At 43.3% G+C, this 27,956-nt stretch overlaps 1 protein-coding gene across 3 annotated transcripts in view; it reads right to left on the reverse strand.

Annotated features, from left to right (window-relative positions):
* LOC311123854 (transcription factor E3-like) overlaps positions 1 to 20,491 on the reverse strand; it is a 41,712-nt gene extending 21,221 nt beyond the window's left edge. For 2 of the 3 annotated variants that reach the window (XM_084198076.1, XM_084198075.1), the window contains exons 1-5: positions 19,981 to 20,491; positions 9,275 to 9,388; positions 6,178 to 6,418; positions 5,617 to 5,841; positions 2,653 to 2,748 (exon numbers count right to left, since the gene is read on the reverse strand). In XM_084198076.1, coding sequence (XP_084054202.1) covers positions 2,653 to 2,748; positions 5,617 to 5,841; positions 6,178 to 6,418; positions 9,275 to 9,388; positions 19,981 to 20,129 — 825 coding nt within the window. In that variant the 5' untranslated portion in view covers positions 20,130 to 20,491. Of the gene's footprint in view, positions 1 to 2,652; positions 2,749 to 5,616; positions 5,842 to 6,177; positions 6,419 to 9,274; positions 9,389 to 12,253; positions 12,696 to 19,980 lie in introns of those variants that run through there. The other variant, XM_084198077.1, reaches the window with a different exon arrangement.
* Positions 20,492 to 27,956: the final 7,465 nt, after the last annotated feature.

The following is a 27,956-nucleotide window of genomic DNA, read 5'->3' on the forward strand; positions in this document are numbered from 1 at the left end:
ACCACACCCCACCCTGCTCTAGCCTACTCTGGCCTGTCCTGTCCTGTCCTGGCCACTGTTAGCCATGTGTCAGAACAGTATGTTTACTCTCACCGCCAGGCTGGATTCCACCGTCTCTGACTTGACATCCAACCGCCCTGCTCCAAAAAAATCAATTATCTCTGACAACACAAAGCAGCATGGACACTCACTGAGACACAAAGACATGGCTATCAATGTGTTGATAAGCCAGTAAGACCCAGGGGCAACTTTCAGTGACTGGCCTCTGGAGAAGATTCCATAATCAACCGCTTGCAGCAGTATCAAGCCACAAAAGGCATGCATGAGTTTCATTTGAAGAAGCAGGCTTACAGATGATTCATTTATCTCCAGGAGTGAATGCATAGTCACATGTTCTTGGTATGATGTCTTACTACATACCGTGTTGGCTAGATGTAGGCCAGAGTATGTAAGGTTTAGTTAATGTATGTCTTACTGCATACCGTGCTGGCTAGATGTAGGCCAGAGTATGTAAGGTTTGGTTAATGTATGTCTTACTGCATACCGTGTTGGCTAGATGTAGGCCAGAGTATGTAAGGTTTAGTTAATGTATGTCTTACTACATACCGTGTTGGCTAGATGTAGGCCAGAGTATGTAAGGTTTGGTTAATGTATGTCTTACTGCATACCGTGTTGGCTAGATGTAGGCCAGAGTATGTAAGGTTTAGTTAATGTATGTCTTACTGCATACCGTGTTGGCTAGATGTAGGCCAGAGTATGTAAGGTTTAGTTAATGTATGTCTTACTGCATACCGTGTTGGCTAGATGTAGGCCAGAGTATGTAAGGTTTAGTTAATGTATGTCTTACTACATACCGTGTTGGCTAGATGTAGGCCAGAGTATGTAAGGTTTAGTTAATGTATGTCTTACTACATACCGTGTTGGCTAGATGTAGGCCAGAGTATGTAAGGTTTAGTTAATGTATGTCTCACTACATACCGTGTTGGCTAGATGTAGGCCAGAGTATGTAAGGTTTAGTTAATGTATGTCTCACTACATACCGTGTTGGCTAGATGTAGGCCAGAGTATGTAAGGTTTGGTTAATGTATGTCTTACTGCATACCGTGTTGGCTAGATGTAGGCCAGAGTATGTAAGGTTTAGTTAATGTATGTCTTACTGCATACCGTGTTGGCTAGATGTAGGCCAGAGTATGTAAGGTTTGGTTAATGTATGTCTTACTGCATACCGTGTTGGCTAGATGTAGGCCAGAGTATGTAAGGTTTGGTTAATGTATGTCTTACTGCATACCGTGTTGGCTAGATGTAGGCCAGAGTATGTAAGGTTTAGTTAATGTATGTCTTACTACATACCGTGTTGGCTAGATGTAGGCCAGAGTATGTAAGGTTTAGTTAATGTATGTCTTACTACATACCGTGTTGGCTAGATGTAGGCCAGAGTATGTAAGGTTTAGTTAATGTATGTCTTACTACATACCGTGTTGGCTAGATGTAGGCCAGAGTATGTAAGGTTTAGTTAATGTATGTCTTACTGCATACCGTGTTGGCTAGATGTAGGCCAGAGTATGTAAGGTTTAGTTAATGTATGTCTTACTGCATACCGTGTTGGCTAGATGTAGGCCAGAGTATGTAAGGTTTAGTTAATGTATGTCTTACTGCATACCGTGTTGGCTAGATGTAGGCCAGAGTATGTAAGGTTTAGTTAATGTATGTCTTACTGCATACCGTGTTGGCTAGATGTAGGCCAGAGTATGTAAGGTTTGGTTAATGTATGTCTTACTGCATACCGTGTTGGCTAGATGTAGGCCAGAGTATGTAAGGTTTGGTTAATGTATGTCTTACTGCATACCGTGTTGGCTAGATGTAGGCCAGAGTATGTAAGGTTTAGTTAATGTATGTCTTACTACATACCGTGTTGGCTAGATGTAGGCCAGAGTATGTAAGGTTTAGTTAATGTATGTCTTACTGCATACCGTGTTGGCTAGATGTAGGCCAGAGTATGTAAGGTTTGGTTAATGTATGTCTTACTGCATACCGTGTTGGCTAGATGTAGGCCAGAGTATGTAAGGTTTGGTTAATGTATGTCTTACTGCATACCGTGTTGGCTAGATGTAGGCCAGAGTATGTAAGGTTTAGTTAATGTATGTCTTACTACATACCGTGTTGGCTAGATGTAGGCCAGAGTATGTAAGGTTTAGTTAATGTATGTCTTACTGCATACCGTGTTGGCTAGATGTAGGCCAGAGTATGTAAGGTTTGGTTAATGTATGTCTTACTGCATACCGTGTTGGCTAGATGTAGGCCAGAGTATGTAAGGTTTGGTTAATGTATGTCTTACTGCATACCGTGTTGGCTAGATGTAGGCCAGAGTATGTAAGGTTTAGTTAATGTATGTCTTACTGCATACCGTGTTGGCTAGATGTAGGCCAGAGTATGTAAGGTTTGGTTAATGTATGTCTTACTGCATACCGTGTTGGCTAGATGTAGGCCAGAGTATGTAAGGTTTAGTTAATGTATGTCTTACTGCATACCGTGTTGGCTAGATGTAGGCCAGAGTATGTAAGGTTTGGTTAATGTATGTCTCACTACATACCGTGTTGGCTAGATGTAGGCCAGAGTATGTAAGGTTTGGTTAATGTATGTCTTACTGCATACCGTGTTGGCTAGATGTAGGCCAGAGTCGATCAACGTAAAGAACTCATCGTTGAGACTGGATTCAAGACTGATGATGTCATCGATCACATCTTCCATCTGAAATACAAACGGCTCTGGGGTCAGTAGAGGAAGAGGTGACATTATACACATCTACCCTCCCTCCCTCCCTCCCACCCACCCAGTCCCTCCCTCCCTCCCACCCTCCCTCCCTCCCAGTCCCTCCCTCCCTCCCACCCACCCACCCACCCTCCCTCCCACCCTCCCACCCACCCTCCCACACAGTCCCTCCCTCCCTCCCTCCCTCCCACCCTCCCTCCCTCCCTCACACACAGTCCCTCCCTCCCACCCACCCACCCTCCCTCCCTCCCTCTCTCCCTCCCTCCCTCCCTCCCTCCCTCCCTCCCACCCACCCACCCTCCCTCCCTCCCTCTCTCCCTCCCAGTCCCTCCCTCCCTCCCACCCACCCACCCACCCACCCACCCTCCCTCCCACCCTCCCACCCACCCTCCCACACAGTCCCTCCCTCCCTCCCTCCCTCCCACCCACCCACCCACCCACCCTCCCTCCCTCCCTCCCTCACACACAGTCCCTCCCTCCCACCCACCCACCCTCCCTCCCTCTCTCCCTCCCTCCCTCCCTCCCTCCCTCCCTCATCTAGTGTCTCAGATAAGGAGTGCTGATCCAGGATTAGTTTAGCCTTTTAGATCATAATGAATAAGATTAAATGGACAGGAGAAACCTGATCCTAGATCAGTGCTCATAGTCTGAGGTGCTTTATACATACGGTCCCTGCACCTTGGGTCAGACATACAGCCAGATTGAGCTAGCGCGTTAGACCGGGTGAGTCATCCATAGGAAACTTCACTGGAACACTCCACACGGCACTTTATGAATGAGGCACCATTTCACAAGCCACAATGAAATGGACTCACACTCTTCCTATGAAATAGCTTCTTCACACTTTCTATGAAATGGCTTCTTCACACTCTATGAAATGGCTTCTTCAGACTATTTCATTATTTGCTGCAAGTCAACCCCTCCTTTAGGACCATAGCAGTCTGAGTAAGAGCTTTATCAACACAGTGACTTTAAATTCCAGTTAAAATACGTTTCAATTAAACTTTATTAATCCCCTCAGGGGCAAATGAACGAGGTTTTTCTCCAAAAGCGACTGACACAGACTGACAAAAACAACAGGCAGCGGAGTACACCTTTAATTGAAGTCTCTGTGGTGTGAAGCGGAGTACACCTTTAATTGAAGTCTCTGTGGTGTGAAGCGGAGTACACCTTTAATTGAAGTCTCTGTGGTGTGAAGCGGAGTACACCTTTAATTGAAGTCTCTGTGGTGTGAAGCGGAGTACACCTTTAATTGAAGTCTCTGTGGTGTGAATTGTGAAGCGTGCAGAGATTATTAGGCTGGCCAACGTTGGATTTAACAGAACAATGTGGTGCCAAAAGAGCAAGGTGCAGGAGACGGACAGACAGACAGGACAGCTAGTCCTGTGGTATTTGACAGCACAATGTGGTGCCAAACACACAGAGCCACAGAGCAAGGTGCAGGAGACAGACAGACCCACTCCAGACAGACAGACAGACACACCGACAGACAGACACACCGACAGACAGACACACCGACAGACAGACACACCGACAGACAGACAGACACACCGACAGACAGACAGACAGACCGACAGACAGACAGACACAGACAGGACAGACACACCGACAGACAGAAACACCGACAGACAGACACACCGACAGACAGACAGACAGAGACACCGACACACAGACAGACAGACACACCGACAGACACACCGACAGACAGACAGACAGACAGACACACCGACAGACCCGCGACAGACAGACAGACAGACAGACAGACACAGACAGGACAGACAGACAGGACAGCTAGCTAGCAAGGTGCAGGAGACAGACACACCGACAGACAGACACACCGACAGACAGACAGACACAGACAGGACAGACACAGACAGACAGACAGGACAGCTAGCTAGCAAGGTGCAGGAGACAGACAGACACACCGACAGACAGACACACCGACAGACAGACAGACACAGACAGGACAGACACAGACAGACAGACAGGACAGCTAGCTAGCAAGGTGCAGGAGACAGACAGACACACCGACAGACAGACAGGACAGACAGACAGACCCGGCACAAAGTGAGGCTACAACAGAATTCTATGTGTTATTACAGGGGGTAATAACTCCTGTTGAATTTAAAGGAACTGGAAGACCAAGACAATGTAGAATACATTAGGAGGAACATTTACATTTACGTCATTTAGCAGACGCTCTTATCCAGAGCGACTTACATTATTTTTTTTCATATCCCCCTGTGGGAAACGAACCCACAACCCTGGCGTTGCAAACGCCATGCTCTACCAACTGAGCTACATCCCTGCCGGCCATTCCCTCCCCTACCCTGGACGACGATGGGCCAATTGCGCGCCGCCCCATGGGTCTCCCGGTCACGGCCTGCTACGACAGAGCCTGGATTCGAACCAGGATCTCTAGTGGCACAGCGATGCAGTGCCTTAGACCACTGCGCCACTCAGGAGACCGGAACACCCAAAGAAACTCATAATAACGTCTACAACTGGTACAATAACACTTATTTAGCAGACGTGCTTATCCAGAGCCACTTACAATAAGGTCTATACAACGTAGACCAACCTAATATTTAGGAAACGGCACCTCACGGAAGCCTGCTGTTGTTTAAGTGTAAAGGTGATTGAAGCGGCTGAATAGAAGTGGGATATTAGAGGCTATTATTTTCCCTCATCATGGCAGCTGCACGGGCATTATTCCCAGATTTTTCAAGGGTTAAAATCAACCCAAGCTCCCATGTACTTCCTAGACTGGGTTGCAGAGATGTGAGACCACAGAATGAAACAGAACAGTATTCGTTTTGTATCTCTATGTTTACAACGGTGACGTACCTCCTCCTTGTTGGCGCTCAGGCTGAGCACAGCCAGTGGGCTGCTGGGAGTGCTGCTGGCTGCAGGCTGGAGAGAAGGGGCGGATCCGGACTGAGGCGAGGGGGAGGCGCCCAGTGTCTGATTGGTCAGTTTGTTCCCCAGGGTGGAGGAGAGGTAGTGTTTCACCTGCTGTCTCTGAGAGGCCTGGATGTGGTACTTAGTGGGGTTCTCCAGGTGGGTCTGAACCTAGAGGAGAGAGAGAGAGGAGACAGAGACAGAGACAGAGACAGAGACAGAGACAGAGACAGAGAGAGAGAGAGAGAGAGAGAGAGAGAGAGAGAGAGAGAGAGAGAGAGAGAGAGAAGAGAGAGAGAGAGAGAGAGAGAGACAGAGAGAGAGAGAGAGAGAGAGAGAGAGAGAGGGGGAGATTAGTCAATTAACAAATGCAGGTATAATGCATTATAATGCACTGTAAGACTTCCATTTAATAAGCACGAACAGATAAGACGTTTGTTGTCACAAGCAGGTGCAGTCCTCCCCCAAACCCAGTCGTCAGAGTGCTCCAGGCGGTGCATGATGTACCTTGAGGACCTCCACAGGGACCTGAGCAGGGGGAGGTCTGGCCCCGGCGTGCGCTGGGGCCATGGAGATGGCTGGGGAGGAGTCGGCGGTGCGTAGCTGGGCTGAGGAGACCTGCTGCTGGGCCTCTCTCCTCTCCTGGTCCCTGGCCTGCTGGCGCATCAGCTCCTGCCTCATCAACACCCGGGACGTCATCACTGGGCCGGAGGAGGGAGACGCCGTGTCAGATGGGGGCTGGGACACGCTGCAGAGAGAGGGAGGGGGACAGAGTCACGGTTGGGACACGCTGCAGAGAGAGGGAGGGGGACAGAGTCACGGTTGGGACACGCTGCAGAGAGAGGGAGGGGGACAGAGTCACGGTTGGGACACGCTGCAGAGAGAGGGAGGGGGACAGAGTCACGGTTGGGACACGCTGCAGAGAGAGGGAGGGGGACAGAGTCACGGTTGGGACACGCTGCAGAGAGAGGGAGGGGGACAGAGTCACGGTTGGGACACGCTGCAGAGAGAGGGAGGGGGACAGAGTCACGGTTGGGACACGCTGCAGAGAGAGGGAGGGGGACAGAGTCACGGTTGGGACACGCTGCAGAGAGAGGGAGGGGGACAGAGTCACGGTTGGGACACGCTGCAGAGATAGGGAGGGGGACAGAGTCACGGTTGGGACACGCTGCAGAGAGAGGGAGGGGGACAGAGTCACGGTTGGGACACGCTGCAGAGAGAGGGAGGGGGACAGAGTCACGGTTGGGACACGCTGCAGAGAGAGGGAGGGGGACAGAGTCACGGTTGGGACACGCTGCAGAGAGAGGGAGGGGGACAGAGTCACGGTTGGGACACGCTGCAGAGAGAGGGAGGGGGACAGAGTCACGGTTGGGACACGCTGCAGAGAGAGGGAGGGGGACAGAGTCACGGTTGGGACACGCTGCAGAGAGAGGGAGGGGGACAGAGTCACGGTTGGGACACGCTGCAGAGAGAGGGAGGGGGACAGAGTCACGGTTGGGACACACTGCAGAGAGAGGGAGGGGGACAGAGTCACGGTTGGGACACGCTGCAGAGAGAGGGAGGGGGACAGAGTCACGGTTGGGACACGCTGCAGAGAGAGGGAGGGGGACAGAGTCACGGTTGGGACACGCTGCAGAGAGAGGGAGGGGGACAGAGTCACGTCAGTATGTTTATTGTAGCGTCCCAATTCGATTGGGGGCAGAGACGGGCTGCAGGCGGGACAGGGTCAGTATAAAAACTGTATACAATGTAAAACAGAAATTAAACAAACGTATACATTGAGAATACATCAATGCAGTCAAATGAGCAGGAAAACAGCAGCAGGAGACACAGCGGAGGCCTGAAGATACAGAGAGGCAGACCTCACTGAGAAATAGAAGTGATGATATTATGTAGATACTACAATATGTAGCAGTTAAGGTCAGTGAGTTCAGACTGCTGTGCAGTGCACCAGTCAGTTACATTAGAAGTCCGTTTACACGAGGAAAACTGAAAGTACAGAACACTATTTCACAAGACTCTGCAGTTACATGGCGATACAGTACATTTCCATTCAGAGAAATAGCAGATCCTGCTGAGTCACTCACTTGGAAGCCCCTGGATCTGAACTAAAACCCAACACCCTAAACCCTACACCCTAAACCCTACACCCTAGTACCCTATACCCTAATACCCTACACCCTAGTACCCTATACCCTAACACCCTAAACCCTACACCCTAGTACCTAACACCCTAAACCCTACACCCTAGTACCCTATACCCTAACACCCTAAACCCTACACCCTTGTACCTAACACCCTAAACCCTACACCCTAAACCCTAGTACCCTATACCCTAATACCCTACACCCTAATACCCTACACCCTAACACAGGGAGTCTCTCTGCTGTAAACATAATCTTCCTAGTAGCCATACCAAATCCTGACAAATCACTCACTGGGAAGTCCCTGGATCTCAACTAAAACCCACCCTCCATAACCCTAACCCTCCGCTGTTAACATCTTCCTCAGTCACACAATGGAAAGCCCCTGGATAAATCAAAACTACAAACCAAGTTACCCTACACCTACCTTCACCCTGGGAGGGCTTTCCCAGTCAGAAGTTCCCACAACATGATCACGCTTGAACTAACATGACTATCTAAGGTTTTGTGGGTCTAAGTTATAAATCAACATGACTAAGGTTGTGTGGAGTTACTACTGTTACCTTAAGCAATGTACACAACCTCTCCAAAGTGGAAATGAAGATGTATAATCGTTGTCTCTCTAGCATTGTAATGTTCCCCAACACTGTTACTATCCACATTACAATCAACTCAAACACAAATACTACTATTACTACACCATTACTGGACAGTGTCCTAACAGCTTGTCTAATCCAAACACCTTCTCTCTCACTGTGTTGTTTTTAAAAAAGAGACTAATAACATTGACATCAACTCTCATCCTCCTAGATGTGGTTGTGTATTCTTGCTGAGTCACTGTGAATACACTGTGGGAATTCCCTGGGGTATAGACAGAGCAGAGAGAGACAGAGAGAGACAGACAGACAGAGAGAGACACAGAAACAGAGAGACAGACAGATAGAGAGACAGACAGACAGAGAGAGAGACAGACAGAGAGACAGACAGAGGGAGACAGAAACAGAGAGACAGACAGACAGAGACAGAGAGAGAGACAGAAACAGAGAGACAGACAGATAGAGAGAGAGACAGAGAGAGACAGACAGAGACAGAGACAGAGAGAGAGAGAGAGAGAGAGAGAGAGACAGAAACAGAGAGAGACAGAGAGAGAGACAGAGAGAGACAGAGAGAGAGAGAGAAGAGAGAGAGAGAGAGAGAGAGAGAGAGAGACAGATCGGAGCTCCTTTCCTTTTCCTCTATTTTGATGTCATTTTTTTACTCTGCATCATTGGGCTCGTAAACATTTCACGGTTAAGTCTACACCCGTTTTATTCGGTGCATGTGACAAATAAAATGTGATTGGATTTGAGCAAGACATGCACAGACCAGTTATGGTAAACAGTTCCATGTACATAATGGAACGGGAGAAAAGACAGATGAAGGTTGTGTCTGATCTGACCTGGAACAGCGTGTGTGCTCACCTCAGGGTGATGGGCTGGCTCTTCAGCTGGTAGAAGGTATCAGACTCTGACGGGAGGACGCTCTCCACCTCGATATCTGCTACTATCCCCGACTCAGGCAGGAGAGGCTCCAGACTGGAAACACATTACAACTACAGGTCAGGAACATACAGGCAGATATGATAAGAATATGCATTCCGGGAAAGTATTCAGACCCTTTGACTTTTTTTTCCACATATTGTTGAGTTACAGGCTTATTATAAAATGAAATAGATTTTTTTTTCCCTCATCAATCTACACACAATAACCCATAATGAAAAAGCGAAACCATTTTCTTTTTGTTGAACTTTTAGCTAAATGTATTACAAATATTTACATAAGTGAATACTTATGTAAATGTGATATTTCAGGTTATTTTTGTAACTGTTTTTGCTTTGTCATTATGGGGTATTGTGTGTAGATTGAAGGAAAAAAACTATGTAATACATTTTAGAATAAGGCTGTAACGTAACAAAATGTGGAAAAAAAAAAAAAATCCTCATCAATCTACACACAATACCCCATATTGAAAAAGCGAAACCATTTTCTTTTTGTTGAACTTTTAGCTAAATGTATTACAAATATTTACATAAGTATTCAGACCCTTTGCTATGAGACTCGTTATGGAGCTCAGGTGCATCCTGTTTCCATTGATCTTGTGATGTTTCTACAACTTGATTGGAGTCCACCTGTGGTAAATTCAATTGATTGGACATGATTTGGAAAGGAACACACCTGTCTATATAAGGTCCCACAGTTGACAGTGCATGTCTGAGCAAAAACCAAGCCATGAGGTTGAAGGAATTGCCCATAGAGCTCTGAGACAGGATTGTGTCGAGGCACAGATCTGGGGAAGGGTACCAAAAAATGGCTGCAGCATTGAAGTTCCCCAAGAACACAGTGGCCTCCATCGTTCTTAAAATGGAAGAAGTTTGGAACCACCAAGACTCTTCCTAGAGCTGGCTGCCCGGCCAAACTGAGCAATCGGGGGAGAAGGGCTTTGGTCAGGGAGGTGACCAAGAACTCAATGGTCACTCTGACAGAGCTCCAGAGTTCCTCTGTAGAGATGGGAGAACCTACCAGAAAGACAACCATCTTTGCAGCACTCCACCAATCAGGCCTTTATGGTAGAGTGGCCAGACGGAAGCCACTCCTCAGTAAAAGGCACATGACAGCCCGCTTGGAGTTTGCCAAAAGGCACCTAATGGACTCTCAGAACATGAGAAACAAGATTCTCTGGTCTGATCAAACCAAGATTTGAACTATTTGGCCTGAATGCCAAGCGTCACGTCTGGAGGAAACCTGGCACCATCCCTACGGTGAAGCATGGGGGTGGCAGCATCATGCTGTGGGTATGTTTTTCAGCGGCAGGGACTGGGAGACTAGTCAGGATCGAGGGAAAGATGAAGTACAGAGAGATCCTTGATGAAAACCTGCTCCAGAGCACTCAGGACCTCAGACTGGGGCAAAGGTTCACCTTCCAACAGGACAACGATCCTAAGCACACAGCCAAGACAACGCAGGAGTGGCTTTCGGGACAAGTCTCTGAATGTCCTTGAGTGGCCCAGCCAGAGCCTGAAGTTGAACCCAATCGAACATCTCTGGAGAGACCTGAAAATAGCTGTGCAGCGATGCTCCCCATCCAACATGACAGAGCTTGAGAGGATCTGCAGAGAAGAATGGGAGAAACTCCCCAAATACAGGTGTGCCAAGCTTGTAACGTCATACCCAAGAAGACTAGAGGCTGTAATCGCTGCCAAAGGTGCTTCAACAAAGTACTGAGTAAAGGGTCTGAATACTTATGTAAATGTGATATTTCAGGTTTTTATTCTAAATAACACATTTTTTTTGTAACTGTTTTTGCTTTGTCATTATGGGGTATTGTGTGTAGATTGAAGGAAAAAAACAATGTAATACATTTTATAATAAGGCTATAACGTAACAAAATGTGGAAAAAGTCAAGGGGTATGAATACTTTCCAAATGCACTGTATAAACTGAACAAAAATATAAATGCAACATGTAAAGTGTTTCATGAGCTGAAATAAAAGATCCCAGAAATGTTCCACATGCACAAAAAGCTTATTTCTCTCATTTTGTGCACAATTATTTTTACATCAGTTAGTGAGCATTTCTCCTTTGCCAAAATAATCCATCCACCTGACAGGTGTGGCATATCAAGAAGCTGATTAATCAGCATGATCATTACACAGGTGCACCTTGTGCTGGGGACAATAAAAGGCCATTCTAAAATGTGCTGTTCTGTCACACAACACAATGCCACAGATGTCTCAAGTTTTGAAGGAGCACGCAAATGGCATGCTTACTGCAGCAATGTCCACCAGAGCTGTTGACAGAGAATTTAATGTTTAATTTGGAGGCCAATGTCGTTTTAGAGAATTTGGCAGTACGTCCAACTGGACTAAAAACCACAGACCACAAGTAACTACGCCAGCCCAGGACCTCCACATCCGGCTTCTTTCACCTGCGGGATCGTCTGAGACCAGCCACCTGGACAGCGGATGAAACTGAGGAGTATTTCTGTCTGTAATAAAGCCCTTTTGTGGGGAAAAACTAATTATGATTGGCTGGGCCTGGCTCCCCAGTGGGTGGGCCTATGCCCTCCCAGGCCCACCCATGGCTGCGCCCCTGCCCAGTCATGTAAAATCAATACATTAGGGCCTTATGAATTTATTTCAATTGGCTGATTTCCTAACTGTAATTCAGTAAAATCTTGGAATTGTTGCATTGATATTTTTGTTCATCAGGTCTCGTCAGTAGCCTAGGCTGAGGGAACACACACCCCGGATGCCAAGCAGACATCCACAGAATGTAAACACAGAAACCCCGCCAAGATGCCTCGTTCTACAATTACCACAGACGCGACGACAGAACCAAACATGAGCATATTAGTCTTTAGGACTATAATCATGATCCGAAAACAATCATATATCCAACTCACCAATAAATGAATAAATAGTCCCGTTGCCTTCAGGAGAAAAATAACTGAAACCGAGCAATGGAATTCCATAATCGGTCCTTGGTGGGAAAATATTCCAGTCTCACAATTAGGTTTATGCATAAATCAATGACGAATAGAAAACTCGATTGAGTTTGTCAAAAACAAAAATGTCGTTGTTTTTATAATGTTGTAGAACAGGAAGCCATGTTGTCATCATAAAGAGGAGGACGTAGCCTACTTCTCCGCTCACCGGTTAAACCGAGATCATTTATATAAAACCTCATCAACATTCAACTAGGGTCCATAAAAAAATGTGTTTTGCCTCAGCGATCAAACGACCGTTAGACAATAAAATGTAAGAATGGCCTTTGTATCCTAGGAAATTGTCTTGTTACGTCGTGTTAGTTGCTCAGGCTACAGCCAGAGAGAGAGAGGGAGAGAGAGAGAGAGAGAGGCATCCGTAGAGTTGCTAAAAATAGGAAGCTTGTGAACTAAACCCATTACTACCTGGAGTAGTCGCGCACAACCTTTCTGTCAAATGAAACAGTGTAGTATTGGAGCCTAACAGTAGTGTGGACGGGAGAACAGTGTAGTGTCAACATTGTAACAGCACAGTAGGCAGGGGAAACATTGCATCAATATTACTGTTATTAGACACCGCGGCAGATTAAACATTATAACATGTTCTCATCCAAATAGCCTAACCTTAGCGAAATCCTACCAAATGGAGACTAGAGTCAAAGATTTTTATAACTAAACCGAGATAGACCACAGCCTGTCGTTTCAAATGGGAACAAATGAGTCATAGTGGGCAGAACAAGCAAGCGAGATCCTATTGGCGCGTTCTAGCATATATTTGCATATTTCCATTAGGAAACGCCTACTCTATGAAATGCCTCTATGTCTCTAATCTGTACCAACCTGGTCATTTAGCTATGTCTCTAATCTGTACCATTATATAAAATGCTACAACAAAAACAATAGGCCTAAAGGCATTAGAGAAAGAGAAACAACAATGTGTTAAACCAGCTGCTAGTACAGTAGACTACAGTCAACACGAGTACAGTAGACTACAGTCAACACGAGTACAGTAGACCACAGTCAACACGAGTACAGTAGACCACAGTCAACACGAGTACAGTAGACCACAGTCAACACGAGTACAGTAGACTACAGTCAACACTAGTACAGTAGACCACAGTCAACACGAGTACAGTAGACCACAGTCAACACGAGTACAGTAGACCACAGTCAACACGAGTACAGTAGACAACGGTCAACACGAGTACAGTAGACAACGGTCAACACGAGTACAGTAGACAACGGTCAACACGAATACAGTAGACTACAGTCAACACGAGTACAGTAGACTACAGTCAACACGAGTACAGTAGACCACAGTCAACACGAGTACAGTAGACTACAGTCAACACGAGTACAGTAGACTACAGTCAACACGAGTACAGTAGACGACAGTCAACACGAGTACAGTAGACTACAGTTAACACGAGTATAGTAGACTACAGTCAACATGAGTACAGTAGACCACAGTCAACACGAGTTCAGTAGATTACAGTCAACACGAGTACAGTAGACTACAGTCAACACTAGTACAGTAGAAGACAGTCAACACGAGTACAGTAGACTACGGTCAACACGAGTACCAGTAGACTACAGTCAACACGAATACAGTAGACTACAGTCAACATTAGTACAGTAGACGACAGTCAACACGAGTACAGTAGACTACGGTCAACACGAGTACAGTCAACACGAGTACAGTAGACCACAGTCAACACGAGTACAGTAGACAACGGTCAACACGAGTACAGTAGACAACGGTCAACACGAGTACAGTAGACTACAGTCAACACGAGTACAGTAGATTAGTCAACACGAGTACAGTAGTCTACAGTCAACACGAGTACAGTAGACTACAGTCAACACGAGTACAGTAGACTACAGTCAACACGAGTACAGTAGACCACAGTCAACACGAGTACAGTAGACTACAGTCAACACTAGTACAGTAGAAGACAGTCAACACGAGTACAGTAGACTACGGTCAACACGAGTACAGTAGACTACGGTCAACACGAATACAGTAGACTACAGTCAACATTAGTACAGTAGACTACAGTCAACACGAGTACAGTAGACCACAGTCAACACGAGTACAGTAGACTACAGTCAACACGAGTACAGTAGACTACAGTCAACACGAGTACAGTAGACAACAGTCAACACGAGTACAGTAGACTACAGTTAACACGAGTATAGTAGACTACAGTCAACACGAGTACAGTAGACTACAGTCAACACGAGTTCAGTAGATTACAGTCAACACGAGTACAGTAGACTACAGTCAACACTAGTACAGTAGACTACAGTCAACACTAGTACAGTAGACCACAGTCAACACGAGTACAGTAGACCACAGTCAACACGAGTACAGTAGACCACAGTCAACACGAGTACAGTAGACTACAGTCAACATTAGTACAGTAGACTACGGTCAACACGAGTACAGTCAACACGAGTACAGTAGACCACAGTCAACACGAGTACAGTAGACAACGGTCAACACGAGTACAGTAGACAACGGTCAACACGAGTACAGTAGACTACAGTCAACACGAGTACAGTAGATTAGTCAACACGAGTACAGTAGTCTACAGTCAACACGAGTACAGTAGACTACAGTCAACACGAGTACAGTAGACTACAGTCAACACGAGTACAGTAGACCACAGTCAACACGAGTACAGTAGACTACAGTCAACACTAGTACAGTAGAAGACAGTCAACACGAGTACAGTAGACTACGGTCAACACGAGTACAGTCAACACGAGTACAGTAGACCACAGTCAACACGAGTACAGTAGACAACGGTCAACACGAGTACAGTAGACAACGGTCAACACGAGTACAGTAGACTACAGTCAACACGAGTACAGTAGATTAGTCAACACGAGTACAGTAGTCTACAGTCAACACGAGTACAGTAGACTACAGTCAACACGAGTACAGTAGACCACAGTCAACACGAGTACAGTAGACCACAGTCAACACGAGTACAGTAGACTACAGTCAACACTAGTACAGTAGAAGACAGTCAACACGAGTACAGTAGACTACGGTCAACACGAGTACAGTAGACTACGGTCAACACGAATACAGTAGACTACAGTCAACATTAGTACAGTAGACTACAGTCAACACGAGTACAGTAGACCACAGTCAACACGAGTACAGTAGACTACAGTCAACACGAGTACAGTAGACTACAGTCAACACGAGTACAGTAGACAACAGTCAACACGAGTACAGTAGACTACAGTTAACACGAGTATAGTAGACTACAGTCAACACGAGTACAGTAGACTACAGTCAACACGAGTTCAGTAGATTACAGTCAACACGAGTACAGTAGACTACAGTCAACACTAGTACAGTAGACTACAGTCAACACTAGTACAGTAGACCACAGTCAACACGAGTACAGTAGACCACAGTCAACACGAGTACAGTAGACCACAGTCAACACGAGTACAGTAGACTACAGTCAACATTAGTACAGTAGACGACAGTCAACACGAGTACAGTAGACTACGGTCAACACGAGTACAGTCAACACGAGTACAGTAGACTCCAGTCAACACGAGTACAGTAGACTCCAGTCAACACGAGTACAGTAGACGACTGTAAACACGAGTACAGTAGACTGAAGTCAACATTCCAAAGGGATAAAAGAAAGTAAAGGAAGTAGGAATAGTCCACTCAACATGCTGTAAGTGTAATGTTCTAGTAGGAATAGTCCACTCAACATGCTGTAAGTGTAACGTTCTAGTAGGAATAGTCCACTCAACATGCTGTAAGTGTAATGTTCTAGTAGGAATAGTCCACTCAACATGCTGTAAGTGTAACATTCTAGTAGGAATAGTCCACTCAACATGCTGTAAGTGTAATGTTCTAGTAGGAATAGTCCACTCAACATGCTGTAAGTGTAATGTTCTAGTAGGAATAGTCCACTCAACATGCTGTAAGTGTAACATTCTAGTAGGAATAGTCCACTCAACATACTGTAAGTGTAACGTTCTAGTAGGAATAGTCCACTCAACATGCTGTAACTGTAACGTTCTAGTAGGAATAGTCCACTCAACATGCTGTAAGTGTAACGTTCTAGTAGGAATAGTCCACTCAACATGCTGTAAGTGTAATGTTCTAGTAGGAATAGTCCACTCAACATGCTGTAAGTGTAACATTCTAGTAGGAATAGTCCACTCAACATGCTGTAAGTGTAATGTTCTAGTAGGAATAGTCCACTCAACATGCTGTAAGTGTAACGTTCTAGTAGGAATAGTCCACTCAACATGCTGTAAGTGTAACGTTCTAGTAGGAATAGTCCACTCAACATGCTGTAAGTGTAATGTTCTAGTAGGAATAGTCCACTCAACATGCTGTAAGTGTAACGTTCTAGTAGGAATAGTCCACTCAACATGCTGTAAGTGTAATGTTCTAGTAGGAATAGTCCACTCAACATGCTGTAAGTGTAATGTTCTAGTAGGAATAGTCCACTCAACATGCTGTAAGTGTAACGTTCTAGTAGGAATAGTCCACTCAACATGCTGTAAGTGTAACGTTCTAGTAGGAATAGTCCACTCAACATGCTGTAAGTGTAATGTTCTAGTAGGAATAGTCCACTCAACATGCTGTAAGTGTAATGTTCTAGTAGGAATAGTCCACTCAACATGCTGTAAGTGTAACATTCTAGTAGGAATAGTCCACTCAACATGCTGTAAGTGTAATGTTCTAGTAGGAATAGTCCACTCAACATGCTGTAAGTGTAACATTCTAGTAGGAATAGTCCACTCAACATGCTGTAAGTGTAATGTTCTAGTAGGAATAGTCCACTCAACATGCTGTAAGTGTAACATTCTAGTAGGAATAGTCCACTCAACATGCTGTAAGTGTAATGTTCTAGTAGGAATAGTCCACTCAACATGCTGTAAGTGTAACATTCTAGTAGGAATAGTCCACTCAACATGCTGTAACTGTAACGTTCTAGTAGGAATAGTCCACTCAACATGCTGTAAGTGTAACATTCTAGTAGGAATAGTCCACTCAACATGCTGTAAGTGTAATGTTCTAGTAGGAATAGTCCACTCAACATGCTGTAAGTGTAACATTCTAGTAGGAATAGTCCACTCAACATGCTGTAAGTGTAATGTTCTAGTAGGAATAGTCCACTCAACATGCTGTAAGTGTAATGTTCTAGTAGGAATAGTCCACTCAACATGCTGTAAGTGTAACGTTCTAGTAGGAATAGTCCACTCAACATGCTGTAAGTGTAACGTTCTAGTAGGAATAGTCCACTCAACATGCTGTAAGTGTAACGTTCTAGTAGGAATAGTCCACTCAACATGCTGTAAGTGTAATGTTCTAGTAGGAATAGTCCACTCAACATGCTGTAAGTGTAACGTTCTAGTAGGAATAGTCCACTCAACATGCTGTAAGTGTAACATTCTAGTAGGAATAGTCCACTCAACATGCTGTAAGTGTAACGTTCTAGTAGGAATAGTCCACTCAACATGCTGTAAGTGTAACATTCTAGTAGGAATAGTCCACTCAACATGCTGTAAGTGTAACATTCTAGTAGGAATAGTCCACTCAACATGCTGTAAGTGTAATGTTCTAGTAGGAATAGTCCACTCAACATGCTGTAAGTGTAATGTTCTAGTAGGAATAGTCCACTCAACATGCTGTAAGTGTAACGTTCTAGTAGGAATAGTCCACTCAACATGCTGTAAGTGTAACGTTCTAGTAGGAATAGTCCACTCAACATGCTGTAAGTGTAATGTTCTAGTAGGAATAGTCCACTCAACATGCTGTAAGTGTAACGTTCTAGTAGGAATAGTCCACTCAACATGCTATAAGTGTAACATTCTAGTAGGAATAGTCCACTCAACATGCTGTAAGTGTAACGTTCTAGTAGGAATAGTCCACTCAACATGCTGTAAGTGTAATGTTCTAGTAGGAATAGTCCACTCAACATGCTGTAAGTGTAACGTTCTAGTAGGAATAGTCCACTCAACATGCTGTAAGTGTAACATTCTAGTAGGAATAGTCCACTCAACATGCTGTAAGTGTAACATTCTAGTAGGAATAGTCCACTCAACATGCTGTAAGTGTAATGTTCTAGTAGGAATAGTCCACTCAACATGCTGTAAGTGTAACATTCTAGTAGGAATAGTCCACTCAACATGCTGTAAGTGTAATGTTCTAGTAGGAATAGTCCACTCAACATGCTGTAAGTGTAACGTTCTAGTAGGAATAGTCCACTCAACATGCTGTAAGTGTAACATTCTAGTAGGAATAGTCCACTCAACATGCTGTAAGTGTAACATTCTAGTAGGAATAGTCCACTCAACATGCTGTAAGTGTAACGTTCTAGTAGGAATAGTCCACTCAACATGCTGTAAGTGTAACGTTCTAGTAGGAATAGTCCACTCAACATGCTGTAAGTGTAACATTCTAGTAGGAATAGTCCACTCAACATGCTGTAAGTGTAATGTTATTGGGGAGTTGTGTTTTCATTTTGTTGGTCAGACAGTGCAAAATAACAACCCCTCAGCAGCTCTACATTCATCCCAGACCAGGCTGTAGGGCAAGTCCCAAATGGCACCCTATTCCCTATATAGTGCACTACTTTAGATCAGGGACTATCAAAAGTAGTGCACTATAAAGGAAATCGGGTGCCATTTGGAATGTATCCTACAGGAAGCCATGAAAAGGATCTGAGAGCTGAGGGGGAGATTTCTGCTGAGTCATTTCCACCCAGATACAAGGTCCACACGCATGGCAGACACACACACACACACAACCAGGAGGAGAGAGTATGAACAGCCAGCCAGGGTATGAACAGCCAGCCAGGGTATGAACAGCCAGCCATGGATCCTATGTTATAACAGCCAGCCAGGGATTTAAAACCCCATTCAAAACATAAAATACAGATTGGGTTACTTTCAAGAAGTGTTACAGTTCACTGGATTACACCGAAAGTTATAGTCCAGTAAAGTAAATCATCATAATTCAAATCACTCAGCATTATGCAACTTCCCTTTTTATACAACAACATGTGGACGTTGAAAGTGTTACAAAATACAATATATTCAATCCCAAGTTTAGTAGGTCAGTTTAAACTATAACATGAACAGTTTAGTAAGTCAGTTTAAACTATAATAACTTAATAGCTGTGGAATCAAATGCACTTTGGCTTTTCATTTCAGTTCAAGGTAGCTAGTTGGTACACACACACATCCCCCCCCCCCCCCTCTCCCTCCTCCCTCCCTCCCTCCCTCCCTCCTCCCATGACTCAGTTGTGATGATAGCATGTCATTCCATCACAGATACATGGCATGCTGTCTAGTAGATAACAGATAAGCCCAATGCTGAAGGTGATGACTCACCCTACACGTCTCAGCAGAATTAGCGACCCCTGTGTGTGTGTGTGTGTGTGTGTGTGTGTGTGTGTGTGTGTGTGTTTTAATTACCCTGCTTAGACAGAGAGCTTTCTGTCTGAGAGAGTGATGCCATGACAGGTCAAAATGCCCCAGTAGTGCCTTTCTTCAAGTTCTTCTGCTTTTATGAGTAGACCAGTGGATGGGAACACTATATCCAACTGAATAGAATAGTTGTTCCCTATATAGCTGTATCTTTGACTCACCTAATCAAATTCAGAGTTTCGGCCGTGTCTAGAATGACGAACACAGTCTGCGGTTGCTCGTGAGGCGCTCGCTGTAACAGAATGTGATTTTGATATGAATCAAATGTTCCCGTTTCCTCGCTGTTCTGCCCCTGGTTAAAGGTAGACATTTCTCTACCAAGTCGGTTCCTGAGTTGCTACAAAGATAGTAGCTTCTATCCAGAGAGAGAGAGAGAGAGACTATCACCACGCAAACACCGCAATGAATGAGAAGTATTCGTTCCGTGTAGCAGCGGGCTCGACTTGGGGGGAGTCGTGATCAAATCATTCCGCTAAACCTTCTATTACGGGAAGTGGAGTGAAAGTAGGGGAAATCCTCGCTGACGTCAATCTTGGAGAGGCTATAAGGACACTGCTGACCTGTAAAACGATTCTTACCTTAACCCTAACCCTTACCCTAACTCTAACCTTAACCTAATTTTAACAAATTCTAAAATTAAATATCGGCTTGCAGGTTAGTAGTGTCCGTATAGCTTTTTCCGTCAACCCTGAACGAAGGAGCGTTCGAGCTTTGACGGACAAGCCAGGGGTCCAATGAACGGGCCTGGTGGGCAGGGCTAAAGTGTTCTTCAGCCAATAGGATTGCTTAAAGAGAACCAAGAAATGACATAGGGCAGTCTGGAGGTTGTTTTTCACTTAACAAATATTTCATCCTCTAGTCACAAAGCTGAACCAGAAGCGAAATCAAATCAAATCAATTTTTATTTTCACATGCGCAGAATACAACAGGTGTAGACCTTACCGTGAAATGCTTACTTACAGCCCTTAACCAACAATGCAGTTTTAAGAAAATAGATTTAAGAAAATATTTACTAAATGAACTAAAGTAAAAAAAAAAAAAAAAGTTACACAACAAAATAACAATAACGAGGCTATATACAGGGGGTACCGGTACCGAGTCAATGTGCGGGGGTATAGGTTAGTCGAGGTAATTTGTACATGTAGGTAGGTGTAAAGTGACTATGCATAGATAATAAACAGCGAGTAGCAGCAGTGTAAAAGAGGGGGTGGGGTGGGGTGGGGTGGGGACAATGCAAATAGTCCGGGTGGCCATTTGATTACAGTTTTTTACAATCACTTTGGCACTAATTTTAGAACCTTGACGTCATTTTTCAAAACTCTAGACACAAAACTCACAACCAAAGTGATCAAAATGCACATTTTTCAAAACTCTAACACTTTTTTCAATTGCTTGGATACAATACACATAAAACTAAGATCATTTGTTCATTTAACAAAAATCACCTGTTCAATATGACACAACTTAACATCAAAGTACTACTATTTCAAAAGGCAATTCACACATTACATTTCAGATGAGTGTCTATTCATTTCATTACAATTATCCAACTATCAAGTGATACAACTGCTCAAAATGATAAGTAACTGTTGCATTACTCTTAATTCATAGTTGTATGGAAACAGACAAACAATATTCCATGTTAAGATCATGAAAGTTTCAAGATAACGAGATTCATTGTCACCAATTAGCGTGGAGCATGAAGCAATTAGACTACATTATCTATGGGATGTAATATTTCATCATCATTCTTTATCAGACACCGTTTCTATGGTCCTATGTACCACCTTTTCAGACTATTTACAGTATTGACAATACTGCACTGTATGAATGCAGGCCCTTGTAATTGCTTGTCCAATTCTGCCAACTCGTTACTGATGATTGAGTTCACATTGTGGAACGAGTATATAAAGAATTGATTGGGATCCACTTGCAACAACATAGCGATATACGTACTGTAACATGGAGCCGGCAGGTGATCCAGGTCACAATAGAGGTCAAGCAGTAGTGGGAGGAAGACGAGGAAGACGTGTTGGTCAAAGGAATGGCAGGGGACAAGCACCCCTTCTGAGAGGTGGTCGTGGGCCTCGTTTGAGAGGTGTGGGGGGAACGTGGTAGAGGACAAGGCCACGGACCAAGACAGCGGCAGCAACAGCAAAGAGTGACCAATGAAATCCGAGCAATAGTTGTAGACCATGTCATAAATCATGGCATGACAATGACTGAGGCGGCTACAATGATACAACCAAACCTCAGAAGGTCAACCGTGGCCTCAATAATCAGAACTTTCCGCAATGAGAACCGGTAAGTCGTCAGCATGCACTAAACATTATGCTACTCTCAAATGTCAAATGACTGCATACCAATGTGTATCACAGAGTAGGTGATGTGACCAAGTGTCTTCTTACTGTAATGTTTACATTTAAGTCATTTAGCAGACGCTCTTATCCAGAGCGACTTACAGTTAGTGAGTGCACACATTATTTTTTTATACAGGCCCCCCGTGGGAATCAAACCCACAACCCTGGCATTGCAAACGTCATGCTCTACCAACTGAGCTACTTCCCTGCCGGCCATTCCCTCCCCTACCCTGGACGACGCTTGGCCAATTGTGCGCCGCCCCATGTTCCCTGTAGAATTGAGACTAAGCCAAATAGGGGAGGCAGAGGCAAAATTCTGACTGACCAACAAGAGCAGGCTGTAGTCGATTTGGTTCGGGCCAGAAATGATATTCGCCTTACAGAAATTCGCCAGCATATCTTGGACAATGAAGACATGTTTAACAATGTGGAATCCATAAGTTTGCCGACTATTGCACGCATGCTGGAAAGGCACCAGGTGTCTTTAAAACAACTATACCGTGTGCCTTTTGAAAGAAATGCAGACAGAGTGAAGCAAATGAGGACTGAGTATGTTCAGGTATGTTCAGTTTCAAGATGGCTGTTGTAATAAAATACCCTAATAATTCTACATTGTACAGTAATCAGTAAATCTCTTTCCAAAATGTATTTTTAGAGGGTGATGGAGCTGGATGCTGATGACAACCATCACAAATTCATATATTTGGATGAGGCAGGCTTTAACCTGGCCAAGACAAGGAGGAGAGGTCGGAATTTCATTGGCCAGCGGGCAACCATCCAAGTACCTGGACAACGTGGGGCCAACATTACCATGTGTGCGGCTATATCAGAAGATGGTGTGGTGGGACGCAGACCTCGTATTGGATCATATAATGCAGCTCTCCTTGTAACCTTCCTTGATGAGCTTGATCAGGTTTGTAGAGCTGATGGCGTGACCTATGTCATTGTGTGGGATAATGTCAGGTTCCACCATGCTCATATGGTGCAAGCATGGTTTCAGGCCCATGCACAATTTACCACCCAGTATTTACCCCCATACTCTCCTTTCCTTAACCTGATTGAGGAATTTTTCTCCACATGGAGATGGAAGGTTTATGATCGGCGCCCTCATGAACAAGTCACTCTTCTCCAGGCCATGGATGACGCATGCAATGACATCACGGCAGACCAGTATCGGGCCTGGATTCGCCATGCCCAAAGGTTTTTTCCAAGATGTTTGACTAATGAAAACATCCATTGTGATGTAGATGAGAACCTGTGGCCAAATCCACAAGACAGAGTTGATGAAAATGTAGAAGTACAGTAATCACTCCTATGTTTTGCTTTTTACAGTACAAGCAAGCAAGTTGAGGAACACTGCATTTGATGTTTTACAGTACTGTATTGTTTTTCAGCAATATATTTCAGATTTTGTTCAATGATTCCACTGTGTCTGTAGTATTCTCTCTACTACTGCAGTACTTTTACAGGGATGTATTTACATGTAGTACCATAATGAAACATGTATCACCTATTTTGTACTACAATATTTAATGATTGTACGAACAATGACACAGTGAAACTATCGGTTGCTTGTGTGTGGGTGATCTAAATGAACGTTTCATTGGTTTTTCAAAATAAATTTGTTTTTTGAACCAATGATTGTACAAGTGCAAGATTTCTTTCAAGATATGAATGCACAATGCAATGTTTTGAACATTGGACAGCCTGTGTTACAAGTGATGACCGTTTTGAGTTTTGTGTCTAGAGTTTTGAAAAATGACGTCAAGGTTCTGAAATTAGTGCCAAAGTGATTGTAAAAAACTGTAATTGTTCAGCAGCGTTTTGGACCTAGACTTGGCGCTCCGGTACCGCTTGCCGTGCGGTAGCAGAGAGAACAGTCTATGACTAGGGTGGCTGGAGTCTTTGACAATTTATTGGGCCTTCCTCTGACATTGCCTATTATATAGGTCCTGGATGGCAGGAAGCTTGTCCTCTTATTTGTGGTCCTCTGTAGCTCAGCTGGTAGAGCACGGCGCTTGTAACGGCAAGGTAGTGGGTTCGATCCCCAGGACCACCCATACACAAAAAAATGTATGCACACATGACTAAGTCGCTTTGGATAAAAGCGTCTGCTAAATGGCATATTATTATTTACTGCTGTTGTTTTGATGTAGGTCCTACTGATGACAAATGGAATAAATGTTGTTTTTATGTAGGTCCTACTGATGACACATGGAATAAATGTTGTTTTTATGTAGGTCCTACTGATGACACATGGAATAAATGTTGTTTTTATGTAGGTCCTACTGATGACAAATGGAATAAATGTTGTTTTGATGTAGGTCCTACTGATGACACATGGAATAAATGTTGTTTTGATGTAGGTCCTACTGATGACACATGGAATAAATGTTGTTTTTATGTAGGTCCTACTGATGACAAATGGAATAAATGTTGTTTTGATGTAGGTCCTACTGATGACACATGGAATAAATGTTGTTTTGATGTAGGTCCTACTGATGACACATGGAATAAATGTTGTTTTTATGTAGGTCCTACTGATGACACATGGAATAAATGTTGTTTTGATGTAGGTCCTACTGATGACACATGGAATAAATGTTGTTTTGATGTAGGTCCTACTGATGACACATGGAATAAATGTTGTTTTGATGTAGGTCCTACTGATGACACATGGAATAAATGTTGTTTTTATGTAGGTCCTACTGATGACACATGGAATAAATGTTGTTTTGATGTAGGTCCTACTGATGACACATGGAATAAATGTTTTTTTTATGTAGGTCCTACTGATGACACATGGAATAAATGTTGTTTTGATGTAGGTCCTACTGATGACAAATGGAATAAATGTTGTTTTGATGTAGGTCCTACTGATGACACATGGAATAAATGTTGTTTTGATGTAGGTCCTACTGATGATACATGGAATAAATGTTGTTTTGATGTAGGTCCTACTGATGACACATGGAATAAATGTTGTTTTTATGTAGGTCCTACTGATGACACATGGAATAAATGTTGTTTTTATGTAGGTCCTACTGATGACAAATGGAATAAATTTTGTTTTGATGTAGGTCCTACTGATGACACATGGAATAAATGTTGTTTTGATGTAGGTCCTACTGATGACACATGGAATAAATGTTGTTTTTATGTAGGTCCTACTGATGACACATGGAATAAATGTTGTTTTTATGTAGGTCCTACTGATGACACATGGAATAAATGTTGTTTTGATGTAGGTCCTACTGATGACACATGGAATAAATGTTTTTTTTATGTAGGTCCTACTGATGACACATGGAATAAATGTTGTTTTGATGTAGGTCCTACTGATGACAAATGGAATAAATGTTGTTTTGATGTAGGTCCTACTGATGACACAGGGAATAAATGTTGTTTTGATGTAGGTCCTACTGATGACACATGGAATAAATGTTGTTTTGATGTAGGTCCTACTGATGACACATGGAATAAATGTTGTTTTTATGTAGGTCCTACTGATGACACATGGAATAAATGTTGTTTTTATGTAGGTCCTACTGATGACACATGGAATAAATGTTGTTTTGATGTAGGTCCTACTGATGACACATGGAATAAATGTTGTTTTTATGTAGGTCCTACTGATGACACATGGAATAAATGTTGTTTTGATGTAGGTCCTACTGATGACACATGGAATAAATGTTGTTTTTATGTAGGTCCTACTGATGACACATGGAATAAATGTTTTTTTTATGTAGGTCCTACTGATGACACATGGAATAAATGTTGTTTTTATGTAGGTCCTACTGATGACACATGGAATAAATGTTGTTTTGATGTAGGTCCTACTGATGACAAATGGAATAAATGTTGTTATGATGTAGGTCCTACTGATGACACATGGAATAAATGTTGTTTTTATGTAGGTCCTACTGATGACACATGGAATAAATGTTGTTTTGATGTAGGTCCTACTGATGACACATGGAATAAATGTTGTTTTGATGTAGGTCCTACTGATGACACATGGAATAAATGTTGTTTTTATGTAGGTCCTACTGATGACAAATGGAATAAATGTTGTTTTGATGTAGGTCCTACTGATGACACATGGAATAAATGTTGTTTTGATGTAGGTCCTACTGATGACACATGGAATAAATGTTGTTTTTATGTAGGTCCTACTGATGACAAATGGAATAAATGTTGTTTTGATGTAGGTCCTACTGATGACACATGGAATAAATGTTGTTTTGATGTAGGTCCTACTGATGACACATGGAATAAATGTTGTTTTTATGTAGGTCCTACTGATGACACATGGAATAAATGTTGTTTTTATGTAGGTCCTACTGATGACACATGGAATAAATGTTGTTTTGATGTAGGTCCTACTGATGACACATGGAATAAATGTTGTTTTGATGTAGGTCCTACTGATGACACATGGAATAAATGTTGTTTTTATGTAGGTCCTACTGATGACACATGGAATAAATGTTGTTTTGATGTAGGTCCTACTGATGACACATGGAATAAATGTTTTTTTTATGTAGGTCCTACTGATGACACATGGAATAAATGTTGTTTTGATGTAGGTCCTACTGATGACAAATGGAATAAATGTTGTTTTGATGTAGGTCCTACTGATGACACATGGAATAAATGTTGTTTTGATGTAGGTCCTACTGATGACACATGGAATAAATGTTGTTTTGATGTAGGTCCTACTGATGACACATGGAATAAATGTTGTTTTTATGTAGGTCCTACTGATGACACATGGAATAAATGTTGTTTTTATGTAGGTCCTACTGATGACAAATGGAATAAATGTTGTTTTGATGTAGGTCCTACTGATGACACATGGAATAAATGTTGTTTTGATGTAGGTCCTACTGATGACACATGGAATAAATGTTGTTTTTATGTAGGTCCTACTGATGACACATGGAATAAATGTTGTTTTTATGTAGGTCCTACTGATGACACATGGAATAAATGTTGTTTTGATGTAGGTCCTACTGATGACACATGGAATAAATGTTTTTTTTATGTAGGTCCTACTGATGACACATGGAATAAATGTTGTTTTGATGTAGGTCCTACTGATGACAAATGGAATAAATGTTGTTTTGATGTAGGTCCTACTGATGACACATGGAATAAATGTTGTTTTGATGTAGGTCCTACTGATGACACATGGAATAAATGTTGTTTTTATGTAGGTCCTACTGATGACACATGGAATAAATGTTGTTTTTATGTAGGTCCTACTGATGACACATGGAATAAATGTTGTTTTGATGTAGGTCCTACTGATGACACATGGAATAAATGTTGTTTTTATGTAGGTCCTACTGATGACACATGGAATAAATGTTGTTTTGATGTAGGTCCTACTGATGACACATGGAATAAATGTTGTTTTTATGTAGGTCCTACTGATGACACATGGAATAAATGTTTTTTTTATGTAGGTCCTACTGATGACACATGGAATAAATGTTGTTTTGATGTAGGTCCTACTGATGACACATGGAATAAATGTTGTTTTGATGTAGGTCCTACTGATGACAAATGGAATAAATGTTGTTATGATGTAGGTCCTACTGATGACACATGGAATAAATGTTGTTTTTATGTAGGTCCTACTGATGACACATGGAATAAATGTTGTTTTGATGTAGGTCCTACTGATGAAACATGGAATAAATGTTGTTTTGATGTAGGTCCTACTGATGACACATGGAATAAATGTTGTTTTGATGTAGGTCCTACTG

This window comes from Coregonus lavaretus (assembly GCF_964263955.1).
Source record: "Coregonus lavaretus genome assembly, contig: HAP1_SCAFFOLD_421, whole genome shotgun sequence".
Classification (NCBI taxonomy): Eukaryota; Metazoa; Chordata; class Actinopteri; order Salmoniformes; family Salmonidae; genus Coregonus; species Coregonus lavaretus.